The following is a 16,136-nucleotide window of genomic DNA, read 5'->3' on the forward strand; positions in this document are numbered from 1 at the left end:
TTAGAGGGTATTCATTATTTGGACCCATTCCAATGTGTATTTCAGCCTAGTCTGGGGACAGAAACCTAATGGGCAATGTATAGAGGGAGCTTGATAAAGGTTGATGATGTACACTGAAGAGATGATTTATGTTGAGAACTCTTGGACTTCTTGGAATGGACACTGGAATGGCTCCAAGCAGTTTTGTCCATATTTTGATACCGTAGTCCTTCTGGATCATCTTCCTAGTTTAGGCTTAGGGTGCAAGATATTTAGTGTGATTCTAGTCCTTTCAAACAGATCAGTTTTGGAATATGATGCAAAAGGACCTCTGTTTTACCTAGAGATCAAGGTTCTATATTAACCCCAGCAGTATTTTGCATCTAAGAGCAGTCACATGAAGGTTTGGGCTACTTTATCACCTTTTGCAGATGAAACCCCAGCACTATGTCTACTTTCCATCTATGAGACCCAGGGAACTGGTATAACACCTGAACAAATGTCTGAGTACAATTTGGGACAGAACTTTGGCATGGTTGAGGGTGAGCAAGCTGAAGCTTAACCCAGACAAAACAAAAGGTATTATGGGATGGGAATTCACCCCATCTGGATGGAAAAGAGTTTTGGACAGAACTGAAGAATGAAATGTATAACGTGAGGTCCTCCTTGACTTAACTGTAACATGTCAAAGTGCATATGGTAGTTGCTAGGAGTGTGGCTTTTGTCATCTTAGGGTGATAAGTGGCATGCTGGTCGAGAGTTCAGATCTAGCCTCAGTTACCCATGCCCATACTGATAGAATTCAGGGACATAGCAATGTTAGTCTGGAATATCAATATTCAAAGGGATCTTGTTGCAACTTTGAGATTTACTATATAAAAGAAGTTGTAGCATAAGCTTTCGTAGACTGGGTCTACTTCCTCAGGAGACTTAACTGCAAAAGAAGTTATAGCAAAAGCTTTCATAGACTCTACTTCTTCAAGAGACTGTGTGAAAGAAGTTGTAGCATAAGCTTTCATATACTTGGTCTGCTTCCTCAGGAGACTGTGCAAAAGAAGTTGTAGCATTAGCTTTCGTATTTCCTCAGGAAGTAGACCAAGTCTACAAAAGCTCATGCTACAACCTATTTTGCATAGTTTGTTTTAAATGTGCTACAAGATCCTTTTGCATGCTTGTACTCATACTATAAAATATACTGTTAAAAAAAGCAGGCTTGGACATAGAAGGAGGAGTGAAAATGGAAGGAACATCAACAATCTGAGATATGCAGATGATACCATACTAGCAGAAAACCTCAAAGACCTGGAACAACTACTAAAAAAGATCAAGGAAGAAAGTGCAAAGGCAGGTCTATTATTGAACATAAAGAAAACAAAAATAATGACCACAGAGGACCTACACAAATTTAAATTGGACAATGAAGAAGTAGAAATAGTAAAAGAATTATCATACCTGGGATCAAATATAGATAGAAATGGAGACTGAAGAAGATTAAGAATGGGAAGGACAGCTATGAAAGAACTAGAGAAGATCCTAAAATGTAAGGATATACAACTGAGCACAAAAGTTAGAATCATACAAGCCATTGTATTCCCTATTGCCATGTATGGATGTGAGAGTTGGACAGTTAAGAAGGAGGCTAGGAGGAGAATCAACTCATTTGAGATGTGGTGCTGGAGAAGAATGCTAGGGATTCCATGGACAGCCAAAAATACAAATAAATGGGTCCTGGAGCAGAACAAGCCAGAAATCGCCCTGCAAGTCAAGATGACAAAACTCAGGTTGTCATACTTTGGACATATCATGAGAAGGCATGAATCATTGGAAAAAACAGTAATGCTAGGAAAAGTAAAAGGAAGTAGAAAGAGAGGAAGGCTGCATGCAAGATGGATGGACTCTATTAAAGACACCACTAGTATGAGTTTGCAGGAGTTGAGCAGGGCTGTGGAGGATAGATGGTCTTGGAGATGTCTCATCAGCAGGGTCACCATGGGTCAAGATCAACTCAAGGGCAGTTAACAACAACAATTTATACTATAGTGCATTCTCTGTGGGCCTTTGATTGAAGACGGTTTTGAAATTTCAGCGGAAGCAGAATGGGGCTGTCCGAAATGAGCTCTCACATCAGACAAAATGAGGCAACTGTCTCAGGAAATGGAGCATGAATGATGATGAATTACAAACTGCCTCACCCTCCACCTCAGAGAGCTTTATTGGTCATTTTTCATCTGCGCCAAATGTCTTAGTCAGGAAGCATCTCATCTGGCTTTCCAGAGTGGAGCACCAACAGTCAGCATCTGGGTTTCAGAACCAGTCAAACTCCAGGTGCCTAGCACTGAGGGATCCCATAGCTCCACACTGACAACACCTGACTGAGGAAGCATTTAGGTCTGGTAAATTCTGCTGAAAGCAGTGCTGGCCACTTCATGCTGCTGGCAGCAATATTTCTCCCACCTCAGCTGATGGAGAAATTCTGGGTGCTGCTGTGACTTGAAATTGTGACACCACCAGTTCTGTCTCTACTGCACAGGCTGCTGGTGTGTCCTTGGTCTATAAAATTTCCTCTTCACTGAAGTGCGTGCAACCTCAGTGTTCAAATGGATCTAAAAAATAACTGATGGAAGACAGCTTTTTCATGATCTTTTCCCTTTTATCTTTGCAGTTTTAAGATTGATGACTCACTGTATATATTAAGTGTGTATAACTGATGCTCCTCAGGTCTGTGCATATGAACACAAAAGGATTCATAGGATTTCCTGTGTTCCTGTTCTCCCACTTTTTATTTGTTGTTGTGTGCCTTAAAGTTATTTAGGACTTATGGTGACCCTAAGACAAACCTATCACAGGGCATTGTTGGCATGATTTGTTCAGAGGGGATATGCCCTTGCCGTCCTCTGAGGCTGACAGAATGTGACTTGCCCAAAGTCACCCACTGGATTTCCGTGGCTGAGCAGAGATTCAAATCCTGATTTCCAGAGTAGTCATTCTATGCTCAAACCACTACACCATGCTGGCTTTCTTACCACACATTAGCATCAGTACCACAGAGAACCTTCCTTCATTTCTTCATTTTTCTGGCTAGCCGGCCAGCCTGCCTGCCTACCTTCTTTCCTTCCTTATCTTCATTTATTTGAGCAACAGTGTCTTAGGCTCCTGGTGTTTTTCCACCATGTTTCCCTTGCCCCGGGAATCTTTAACCCAATATTATAACTTAAATGACCCAAACAACAAGAACAACAAACACCTCTGTCAGATTTTGAGGCATCTAGTGCAACATCTCACTGTGTTATGGCAGCCATAGAAGTGCAGACACTCTTTTATTGCTAAAGATTTTCATTGTCTGAGTCAGCAACTAACAGGATTGAAAATATGAAGAGTCCACCTTCTTTTATGGTAGAAACTGGCCCAAATGCAAGCACTGGCACATCTATTGTAATTAAGACTGGAGTGGTTTTATTTATTTATTTATTTCATTTATATGCCAGCTTTCGCCCACAGTGGGACCCATGTGCTGGCATATCCACCCACAGCATGAAACAGCTGAGTCAGTGAAGGATAATTATGCTGCAGACTACTTGTGCAGTATCCACACAAGAGATTGTTAGAAATATGAGGCAGTAACTATGACTATAGACAGGCTTTAAAAAGTTTAATCAGGCTAACTTCTCATATGCAGGGGCTGCCGTTCAAGCCTTGGAAAACAGAACAAACTGGGTCAGAGATAAACCTGTCTGTCTATCCTTCTATATCTATCTCAGAGCTTGGAATGTTACAGTGTGTTATGTAGCTCTTAACAACTGCAAAACCTAAAAAAGCAACTAATTGCAATTAATATTAGAAGGCTTCTACCAGTGATGCAGCTGTGGGGTCCAGACCCCCCTGCCATTATTTTATGTTAAAAATAATATCAATCAAACATTACGCTGAAGCTGCGCTGGAATATAACGAATGGCGTGCGCGCCTGTGGCATGCACACATCGCCACACCCAAGCCCTCCCCTTCCCAAAATCCTGGCTACGTCCCTGCTTCTCCCCATTAACCTGTTTGCACATTGTGGGTTGCTTCTTCATTCTGTTTTTTTTTTAATCCATTTAATGTAAGAAATAGCCTCTTTTAAAAAACAAAATTCCCTTGCTTATGCTTTTCAAAAGGAATGTAACTATTCTCTTTTCATCCCCTAAAACATTTCTCATAATATTGTTCCTTGTAACATGTTACATCCAGGCTCTGATAGATATACAAATATTTGTTCTCACAATGGATGGCATTTTGTATCATGTGCCTATACTCCCATGTACCATTCTAGTATGGTGGATGGCGGCCACAAATGTTCTTACATTTTTTGTTTTGTTTTATTTAAACATTTTGAAATGATTTGCCAATAACTAAGTGACACACAAGCTTGGTCTTAGCGCTCTCTCATACCATTGCATACTTCTGCTGGCCTTGGCCAATTGCTATAACAGCATTTGGCTCATACTGGTTGGCCACACTGCGCCTTGTTTTTGAAGGCAGGCGTTCAAACATCATGTCATAAGTGACCAGGTAGCCATCATTATACATGTATATCTTGTGATCATTGGGATTGTAGCTCACACTTTGTGCTATGTCTGAGAGCTTTTCCATGGTGATGTCTAAAGTCCCTTCTTTGCCTGTATTGGTGTCAAATGTGTAAAATATTTTCTCTGAATGTGCACTCACTCGCCTGAGAGCATACATGACCCCACAGATCATGAAGGTATTGGTTGCATTAGGCCTGAACAGTGAGGTGTCCCATTTGTTAATTATATTCAGGTTATTGGGGTCAAGCTTAGCAATAGTTATTTTCCCCTTTCTGCTTTCTGTGGCATAAATGACCCATAGGCCCTTCTCATCCCCAGCAAAATCAAAGTCCTGCCAATTGACCCCTTGATAGGAGAACCAGTTGTTGAAAGCAGCACCTTCTAATGCCTTGCGTTTCAGGTCATGAGTGGTGATATCCAGCTTGCACAGGTTCCTGGTGTTGTGGCAGTTGTAATAGAGGCTGCCATTGTATAAGATTGTTCCACTTCCTTGTCCACAGTTGATATAGTTCCAGGTGAGACCGACATATTGGGAAAGGCTTTTCTCTATTTGATTTCTGTACAACAGCAGGTCTGTATATGCATTGTAGAGGCGGTAAGTCTCCATCAGACGTTCATCTGTGTTTAGTGGAGCAACCCAATACATGTCTGGATTTTTGTTCCCAATAGCAAAGTCCTTTCCCCAAGCTCCATATTTGTAGCTGAAACCTCGCCAGTTGAGTTTCACTATGAAGGGCTTACTTACATTCAACAACTTCTTGTTTTCACATTTACCTGTTATGGTAATACAAAGAAAGTGCATTTTTATTACTGCTGACAATTTCTCCTGGCAATATTTTTGGGTAGTTTTTGTTTTGTTTCCTGTGTCTTTGGTAGGGATTGAAATAATTACAAAATCCTTGCCAATTGTACCACATTTCTTTTAGGAAATTATTTAGGCCCACCAACTTTTGACTGAATCAACTTGAACACATCTGCCCTAGCCACATTTTCTCTGCATAATGTTTCCAGATCCCTCCACTGTAGCATCACTAATTCTGTTCATTATGTATTCCCTTTATAATGAACTGTCTGTAGAAACAGTGTAAATTAACCACCTTCTGTACTGAACGCCACCTGTATAGACTGGGAACTGATCCCATGAGAGAATCCAAAAAATGGGACAGTAGTAAGACCTAGACTGAGGAATCCATAAAGATTTGCATATCCTCCCCAACATTTACACAGAAGACAAGAATAATTGTCTGTTAAGGGTGAGGATGAGAAAGAAGATTAAGTTTGTCAGATGTTTGAACATAAGTGGACTGAAACTTGCAGCCTCAGTTCATTAACAAATTTTTCCTTTGCTACTTACCATACTCAGGAGGCAAGAGGCCAGCCGAAGGGAGGCCAAAGTTGGGGTTCCCAGCAGCTTCTTCACATTCAGCCAGTTGTTTCCGAATTGTGGCCAATTCCCTACGTGTCACTAACACATTGTTCTTATCAAAGGTTTCTAGTTGCCACACCATGCTGGAAACATTGTTGACCTAAAACATAGGGGCACATTTTTGATAAAACAACCATGTCACCAACCAGCTTTTCATCACAGTAGTGTTATCTGTGGGAAAACAATAATTTAATCCCAAGTGAATGTATGAGAGAAGGCCAAGCATCTATCCTGACTGACATGAAAGGGAAAGTTAACCAGCAGAGGCTGGTTAATGGCAATAGAGATAGTATTGGAGACTCCATCAAAAGTTCTGTTCATAAGTGTTTCCTTTGCTGGGGTGAATAGCTTATTGCTCTTAATAGATAGATGGGAACTGATCCCAAAGGAGCCCTGGTGGCGCAATGGTTAAATGCCAGTACTACAGCCACTCACTCACAAATCACAAACCATAAGGTTGTGGGTTCAATACCAGCAAAAGGGCTCAAGCTCGACTCAGGCTTGCATCCTTTCAAGGTCACTAAAATGAGTACCCAGCTTGTTGGGGGCAATTAGCTTACACTTTGTAAACCGCTTAGAGAGTGCTTAAGTGCACTGATAAGCAGTATAGAAATGTATTTGCTATTGCTACTGCTTGCTATAGATCTTACGTTTTCAAGGTATGAGGTATGAGTGGGAATGAGTGGCCTCTGTCACTACCCACAGTTCTTTCCAAACTAAAAAAAAATCAGAAATTCTGCTCCTGGAAGCCTCTTTTAAAAGAAGTTTTACTACCCAATTCTGCCCGCAAAGCAATCTTTTGAAACTGGAGCCGGATTTCTAGTCACATCCAGTGCTGTTTTTGGAAGCAGGGGAGGCTTGCATTGGGTTTAGAAAGCTGAAATATGCCCCAGCCCCTGTTGTTGCTCACAAATGGGCTAGGCCATATCAGGAAGAGGGCCTATGTACTAAATCACACTATTTGAGGATGATGGAGATGATCGCATCGCTTTTAAAGCGTCTTATCTCCACTGGGATAAAGGCGCATTTAATTTTAAAACTGGCACTTGTAGCTGGGCGAATGCAATCTATATGCTCTTATCCAGTGGTTTTTCAAAAATGAGATTTTGCCAATTTTGAAAAGCCACTGGATAAGTGCAGCTGGGTTCCAGGCTGCATATCGATTGCATTTGTCCGGCCACCGGCAAATGAGATAACACCCAGTTTTAAAATTAAATGCACTTTTATCCCATTGAGGATAAGGCACTTTAAAAGCAATGTGATCATCTCCATAATCTCATATCTCTGTGTGAAAGAAGAAATGTAGAAAGCAGTATGGAGTGGAGTGGGCTTGAGGTTATGTATGCATTTGTGGGGCAATCTCTCTGGATATCTGAGGCCCTTTCATACTGCACAAGTATAGTGCTATAATTCCACTATAAGGATTATGGCTGTATTCTATACAATCTTGGGATTTTTTAATAATAATATAATAAAATAATAATAAAAAATTTATTTATATACCGCCCTTCCATTGATCATACAAAACAATACATACAATATACATATTAAAAACAACTTAAAAACCCCGGTCAGCCATCCATCTTTTTAGTTTAATCAGAGACGCTAGAGGAGCCCTCTGGCTGAAAATTCTAAACGTGCCTCTCTAAACTGCATACTCTAGGATTTAGTAAGTTTTTACCATGGCTGTTGTTTGGAATATAGAAGTCAATGAACTTTTTGGGGGTAGACCATGTATCTAAAGGTTGTTATTTATTTTCTCATTAGTTTGATGCATATCCTGCCCTTCCTCATAAGTGCTGATACTGCCTAACTACTTATTCCACATGTAAGACTCCTAGGAAACAAGGTGTCTTGGGTTTCAAGTGTAACACATTCAGCTTTCTATCTTGTGCATATCTTGGCTATTTAAGTCAGGAGTGAGGATCATGCAGCCCTTTAGACATTGTTGATCTGCAAGACCCGGCAGTCCTAGCAAGCATAGTTGATGGTAAGGAGTATTGGGATTTGTAGTCCAACACTGCCCAAAGGGCCTCATCCCCCTCCCAATTAAAAGTGCACCCACACTTTCCCCCTAGACAAGAACAATCCATTCTGGCCTTTCTGTGGGTATCTTGTACTATTTATCTTGGACTTTGTCTATACCAAAATGCAATATTGTAGCAGCCCATTAACACTGCATGCCCCCTTTCCTTGGAAGACTAGAAAAGTGAGTCTTCACTTTTTTTCTGCTAATCATGGTTCCTTGAACTATATTTGTTTATTTAACATCCTGCCTTTCTCCCATACAGACCCAAGGTACATGTATTCTGGATACAAACATTTGATTTGTTTGGAAACATTTTAACCACCTTGGAGTATAATCTTGAGTCTACTTATACGTGTATATGGATTTCTTTTTTAGTGTAAAGCTGGCTGGAATCCTAGAAAGCATCCATCCTCTTAGGGCAGAGGCAGGAATCCTGTGGCATTCTACATTTGTAGATCCCAGCAGCCCTAACTAGTGTTGAAGAGTTGAGGAATGCTGGGAGTTGCAGTCCAGGGTCTAATTTTATCCCCTCTTGCCTTGGAATACAGGAATTTGGTGCAAAATTTGGGAGCAGTCACTTTTTTGGACTGTAACTTCCAGTGACCATGTTGGGAGTTGTAGTCCAATCTGCTCCCCTCATTTCCTAACTCACTGAGTGCATTATCTTGTTGATCATCCTGATTTTTTAAAAATCAAAGTACAGCTGATATTCACAATGCCATTCTCAACATTTGTTTCATCTACCTGGTTGAGTAAGTTTTCTATCCCATTGTCAGTTCCATTTAGAACATCAGTCAGATCGTCAACCATTTTCTTCAAGTTATCTATTTGATTTATAACATCCAGGTAATCAGCTTCATCCTTTACGCCATTCTTCTCCATTTCTTCTACGGTGCTAGTTATGTTTTTCAATGTGTCAGTAAGTGTCTTTATGTTAGTTGTGATATTTATAATCTAAAGAAATAAAAGTTAACAGTTGAAGTCAACGTACTGAGCTGTAAACCTTCCACATCCCATTCGCACAATGTTGTCATAGCCATCATTGTTCTCACAGTAGCCCTTTTGGATAGAATTCCCATCTATTTACTTTTGGGGTAGAGTTTAAAAAACAGGTATTGTTCTACCTTATCGCATGAGAAAAGAAAGCTGAAATGGAACGGGAGCATAGTGGCTTTCTCCATGCCTCTCCACATGCCATCATAGCACTTTCATTCTTTCCCGAGGGAGACAATCATAAAAGTGTGCCTTTGGTTGAACAGATTTTTCCAGCACTACAAAAGGCATGCTTTTATGACTGCCTCCCTTGGGAAGAGAATATAAATACTATGATAGGATGCAAAGAGGCCCTGAGAAAGCTGCTACTTTCCCACTCCATTTGGCTTTCTTTTCTCGTGATAACACTTAAGCCTTTATGTGGGGTCATCAGTCTACATTCAGTTTTTATGTAGAGTCCACATAACCTTATGAAATGGTTGTCATCTGCCTTTTCTCAGAATACAAAACTTGAATCCTTTAATGCAACTTGTGTTTGTTCTTATCTTAGCGCTGCTGCTCATCTATCTCTCCAGAAAAGTATGGATTCTCACATGTGTAGTGATGACTTAGGAAAACAGACCTTCCTAAAGGACACAGGTTACTTGGTATACCCTCATTAAATGGATGCCATTTTATCACCTTAAATAACACTGAGCCAAAAGCAAATAGTGAAAAGTGCTAGAAGTGCACAGAAGCGCCTTATTGTGCACACAATAAATAAATTATAAATGATTTGGTAATATTAAATGCTCAATTGTAAATCGAATAAACAATAATGACACAGTTTTTTGTGGGTTTCTCGGGCTATGTGGCCATGTTCTAGAAGAGTTTATTCTCTGAAGATGCCAGCCACAGATGTTGACGAAACATCAGGAATAAACTCTTCTAGAACATGGCCACATAGCATGAAAAAAGCCAGAAAAAAGTATGGATGCAGGCCATTAAAGCCTTCGAGTACAAAATATTGAGACACTGAATATACACTGAGAAAAACCCATGCAATAGATATTTTAACATAGAATGAATGTCTCCTATCAACAGAAAAACAGCTTCTTGAACAATAACATAGGATGGGAAAGATGACATTAGCAATGATAGGAACATGAACAAAAAGTTGGTTGAACAGGGTATCTAGACATGTTCCTATTTTGAAAATTATTCAGTTAAGCTGAAGCTTCTTGTTGAACTGGCAAGATACACATACACAAATCATGCCAAATGAAAACTGAAAGATACCATCATGAAAAATAACAATTTGTTAATAGTAAAAAAAAAACCTCATTTGCTACATTACAAATGTTAAATATGCTCTGGATATGGAAAGAATTAGGATCCCACTGCATTTTGGTCACTGTTTTTAAGAAATACTTTTTATAAAAAATCTTAAAACTTCTTATCTGAAATATTTCTGATCTAAAGACACAACACTTATTCTGTACAATTTTTTAAACAAATCAGGACAAGAAGTGGGTGATTGCAGTTTCATGAAACAGTATGGAAAATAAAAATTAATGAGAATTATGTGGACAATTAATTATTGTCCACATAAGGTATACTTTTCTTTCTTTGACTCTTTTAAGAGATTACCAACACCAGTATTTATCACCACTCGTCTGGTAGATTTTATGGTTGCTGTTCACTAATATTTTACCTCTCAGCTTCAGAGATAAAGCTTTTAATGAACATTGGAAAGGTTCTTGGTTCATCCAGAACAGCTTTGGATGACTTGTGGCCTTCCAGATATTATTGGATCATGTCTTCGATCATCTCTCACCATTGGCTATGCAAGCTGAAAGTGTATCTACATAGGTTATGACTGTTTTACATCAATATAATTGTCATGGCATGATCCTATAAAATCCTGGAATTTGTATTTTAGTAAAGTACGTAAAATTCTCTGTAGCAGATCAGGGCAGTGGATTAAACTTTGCTAGCACATAATTCTGGGTAGTTCATCACAGAACAAATCTCAAGACCTCACAGGATAGAGACACAACTGGTAAAAGTATACCAGACAGATGTAACTGGATAGAACTGTAATGCAAAAATACCTAGAGAAGCACAAGTTCTCTACCTCTAATCTAGGTCATGGTTGGAGGAAATTGCTGTAAAATACAGTGCTATTATGCTCTGTGGAAACCATTTGCAGCTAGTTACAAAGAAAGTAGCAGTGATACACCAGTACTGAAAGCTAGTCGGTGTTATAGCAGACAGAAGTTAAAATTTAAACAGGAGAGACCTGAGTCCATGTCTCAGCCAGAAAGCTTTATGAATCATCTGAGATATGATACTGTCTTTAAATAAGTTAGCTCTGAACCTACATGTAGGGTAGATTGGTGTTATCATTCTCATGCTGTAGGCTGGGAATGTAAGAGTTAAGACGCAATAGTGAAGTGAGTGCTGTCTTTATCAGTCTTCTGTTTTGGCCTCACTTAAGACAGGCATAGTATAATTAATTATCAGTGTGGTGTATTTTCATACCTGCCAACATGTCACAAATGAAAACTGGAGCACATTCATTCAAGCAACATCAGAGTGTGGTCACAATGCCAATGTTATTTATGAAGAAGAATCCAAAAGCTAGGAGGGGCTGCACTAGTTTGCTTTTGCCTGAACCTACTGGGAAGGGCAAGATTCCACCCCTCCTTTTCTCCCCCCCCCCCCCCCGAGTAAACTGAGTCCAAACTAGTTTTGTACTTTGCTCTCTATTTGCAGCAGCTGAAGTAGACTGAGGGCAAAGGAAGAATGTGAGAGAAAGAGAAAGAAACTAGAACATTTCAAAAGCAGCTGAAAAAGTGAGATGACAGAGGGACTGTTGGAACTGTCCTTAGCAAGGTGGGACAGTTGGAGCGCAGCGGCATCACTGATGTTTGTGCCACCCAGGTGGTGGGGGAAGCAAACTGCCTTGCCTTCCCCTCACCCTTGGCCACCCAGACAGTTAGTTGCTGGGATATGCTGCGGCCTCTGAAGCACCCATTCAGGGTCCCATTTGGCTGCTCTCTGAGCAGCCATGCTGCACCCTGATGACACCAGCCCCTAGCAGCTGTTGCTACTGAGGGGGTGGTGGCCCTGCAGCCTCTGGAAGACCCATTTAGGGTCAGTTGCGACTGCTGTAGAAGCGAGGATGCGCTGTTTCTTGCTTGCCCACTACCCATGCCAGTCCAGATATACTGTCCCATCGGATGCCACCCCTCTGAGATGTCACCTAGTGCGGTCCTCACACTTCCTAGTGTTGCCAGGTTTGGAGGATGCACATTTTTTGGTCCTAGACAAAGGACATCCAAATTTAAATCCCTGTTCAACTGTGTGACCTTGGGCCAGTTATCACATCTTAGCCTAATGTACCTCAGAAAGCTGTTGAACTGTATGTGCATGCATGTGCATGTGTGTGTGTGAAAGAGAAAAAGTTACCCTGGACAAATGTGGGAGAAATTAAATATAATGTAATAAATCTCTATCCCACTCAATTTAGTACATTACATGTTCCAGCCTCGCATTAGTACAGTTTCTCCCATCTTCCTTATAACATTTCCCAACAATTTGCAGCAAGGGGAGGGGGGAGAATTGCCCTATGGTGGTACTACATTCAGTAGATTAAAAGGAATGCCATCAACGTTTGTATGACAAATGGGTACTACACATTTACACGCATGTATACTCCAGTTTGCACATTCTCCCCACATCAGATTTGAACTATAGAATCCTTTAGCCATCCAGATGTTGATGAACTACTGTTTCCATCACACTTCACCATCAGACAGGTTAGCAAGGGCTGATAGAAACTGGAGTTCATGAGCCAAGAGCCACAGGTTCCTCACCTCTAAAACAGGAGACATCTTCAAATAGAGGACTGTCCTCCACAAGTGAGACATGTAACCACTCTAGAAGAGATGTTTGTCCCTGCCCCTGATACATATATACCTATACAGTTTTTAGGCTGTGAGAAATGCTTTAGCATGATCATTTGGCCCTTACCTTAATTATATCTCTGTTAGTAGTATTGACTAGGTCGTTGTAGGAATCATTTAGGAAATCAATCATATGTGAAGGGAAGGCATCGTCAGGCAGCTCTAAACTGCAGAAACATGCATTACTGTCTTCGTCCCTTGCTGCTGCATCTATTTCATGAAAGATTATGTGATCTGCTGTGACCTAGGATGAGGAAAACAAAAGTGCAAACAGATGTTAGTGCTGAGACACTTTACTTTAAGAGTCTTTATCTAGACTTTCAGGTCTGGCTACTTGGCTGAATACTCTCCTTTCTCTACATTTTCACCATTTTGCTCTGATATGAACCCTCCACCTTGCGTTTGGCCCAGGATTCTTCCACTAATGTTCCTAGTATGGGTTTGCATGAATTACATAATTATAGCACTAGGATACTACTTTAGCGGTAGTTTGAGGCAGTACTTTAGATCTGCTGATGAAGAGCTCTATTGCTTTACTTCAAAGAAATGGACAAGAGGTTTCTATTAGAGAATTTTGAATACCAAACTCCAAATTCCAGGATTCTGTCAGATTAGTGAAGACAACTAAAGTGGTATGAGTCTGATCAAACTGTGTGGTGCAAACACATGCTTAAGCCAGATCTGTATGCCATGAATGACAAGAGACTGATCTACCAGCATTGGCATCTTTTCCAGTTTATACTCGCTTTTGTCTCATTCCTTCTTGTTTGCTGCCTCTCAACCCTCTATTGACCCCAAGGCAATGTATTGTTTTTTCCCATCAAGTTCACTTTGACTTACGATAACTGTATGAAAGAGACCTCTAAGAGATCCAGTCACCAGCTCTCCTGCTAAGATCTTGCAAACTCAAGGCTGTGGCTTTGATTGAATTGATCCACCTGTAATACAGTCTTCCTCTTTTCCAATAAATGTGCATCCTCCCAGATACTCCAGGATACGCTGGTAAAAACCACAACACCTTTTTCTGCAGTTTGTGGAGGGCTTTTTTTTTAGGGGGGGGGGTAACAAAAAGCCCAATCTGCTCCAAATTGCATGTGGTGGATCATATTCTATTTGAATAGAATAAGGATTTTTCTTTAATTGTGCAGGCAAACCCTAAGACATCCAATGCACACTGGGTAAATGGGAAACAGAGGCCTGTTACAGACAGCCAAAATAAAGCTGCTTCGAGTCACAGTGGAGGTATGGTGTTTCAATGATGCATGCGTCCTAAGAGTCTAGAAGTCGCACCACAGCCACGCTCAAGCCCTAAGCCCTTTGGTGTGGCTTCTGGACTCTTAGGACGCATGCATCATTGAAACACCATACCTCCACTGTGACTCGAAGCAGCTTTATTTTGGCTGTCTGTAACAGGCCAGAGATTTCCATTAAACTTTATATCTAATAAAAATGATTAGCATATTTTTACACTATGCTTTTTTCTAAAATTGTCGATCTCTGATTGAAGAGGTAGCTTTGAAGAGAGAGATGCTTGGTAGGAACAAAAGCTAGTAGGAATGAATCTTTGGAGTAGGTCTAACTCCCTATCCATTCCTGTGAAAAGAACCATATATGCAGCCCCAGTAGCCAAACATGGATGACAATCACATCTGCAATACTAGACAGAGCTGGCAGCTTGTCTCTTTTCACATATTGCCCTATCTGGGTCAGGGAGATCAATTTTCTGTGAAGCATCTCGAGTCACATAGAAGGGAAAACCAGAGGCATAAGTGCAACTTGCTTTCCACTTCTTATGGCTTCTCACTTACTACGTTAAAAATAATTGAACAGTATTTGGGGAACTCCTGAACTGCAGACTGTTTCCCCAACTGGTCCACAAATTCTTCTGCTAGTTTCACTAACTGAGAAAGCTGTTGCATTTAAATGAGCCGGGCGTTGCTGGATGGAAAGCTATTGTGTGGGAATGGACTATATAGGAAAAATTGTTGTGTCTGTGCTGGCCAAATAGCAGTAATAAAGTTATTATATTAATTGTTGTGTCTTCTAACACTTGTATAGCTAGCAGAGACTGACATTTCTTAGCATCAATAATAGCAATGGGTAAGTTTCACTAGTAGCTGGTAAGATGGCTGCTAAAGAACCAAAGACTCTGACTTTAAAAGATGATGATGACATACAAATACTCACCAAGGAGGTCACAGTGAGGCACAGAAGCAGCCAAAACATGGTATTTGTTTCTGAGAGTTTGCTAAGTGAAGTCTAAGGAGTTTTTTGAACCTTATTTATAATCAAACAGGCAACTGGGGGAAGGAGCAGCATGATCAAGTGTGGACTTTTCCTAGGGATATGATGAAACGGGACATTATGAACTTTCTAAAATTAGTTTTCTTTGCACAGTTTATGCGCCCATCTGAAGAGGCATTTAGGTCTGATCAGATGAAATCTATGATGTGCAAGTAGGTCATAAGGAGTCTTCCTGTGCTTTGGGACGCCTCTGCTTAGACCACATTTTAAGTTAATTTTTGATCAAGAGAGCATGTGGGATTTCTATTTAGTGAGTTTTATCCTGTTTCTGCTTTGGTTGCAAAACCCTGAAATGGAAATCATAGATATGCCAGGAAAGGAAACAAAATGGGGGAGGGGAAGCAAAATATATCACAATATTGATGTTCTTTGTGCATCACATGGCTAAACCTATTGTCCAATGTGGTCTTAATACCAGAGATGGGTAGAAGTAGAATGGGCTAGTGTAGGGTAATTTCAACCCCCAATTTCTCTGTGGACTTCATGGTGTCAGGGGTGCGGCCATGCTTCCTGACTTCATGAAGTTCTTCTCCAAAGTGCTGGATGATGCTTTCCACCTGGCACTTCGGTGTCAAAACTGCTTTCACTCCATATGGGCGATATCATCCAGAGACATGGGGTGGGATGTTATCAATATGCTGATGACACCCAAATATATTTCTCTATGTCTCGGACTGATGCAGTGACTAAGGATGGCATCTCCCCTATGAACGCCTGTCTTGGGGTCGTAATGGACTGGATGCGGGAAAACCAACTCAAGCTGAATCCAGGTAAGACGGAGGTAGTCATAGGAAACTTGAGCCCGGGTATGGAGTTATGTCAGCCAGTTCTGGATGGGGTCACACTTCCCCTGAAAGACTCTATCCACAGCTTGGAGATGCTCCTCAACACAT

The 16,136-nt window shown here is 40.7% G+C and overlaps 1 protein-coding gene across 1 annotated transcript; it reads right to left on the reverse strand.

Moving 5' to 3' along the window:
* Positions 1 to 4,398: 4,398 nt before the first annotated feature.
* Positions 4,399 to 15,165, reverse strand: LOC149314035 (olfactomedin-like). The gene is made up of 5 exons (XM_089523356.1): positions 15,127 to 15,165; positions 13,007 to 13,183; positions 8,741 to 8,950; positions 5,896 to 6,067; positions 4,399 to 5,315 (listed from the first exon to the last, which is right to left on the reverse strand). The coding sequence occupies exons 1-5, from the start codon at positions 15,163 to 15,165 to the stop codon at positions 4,399 to 4,401; spliced, it is 1,515 nt and encodes a 504-aa protein (XP_089379482.1).
* Between the last annotated feature and the right edge of the window lie 971 nt (positions 15,166 to 16,136).

The sequence above is a fragment of the Sceloporus occidentalis genome, unplaced genomic scaffold (assembly GCF_023333645.1).
Source record: "Sceloporus occidentalis isolate IW3139 unplaced genomic scaffold, rSceOcc1.0.p SCAF_4, whole genome shotgun sequence".
NCBI lineage: Eukaryota > Metazoa > Chordata > Lepidosauria > Squamata > Phrynosomatidae > Sceloporus > Sceloporus occidentalis.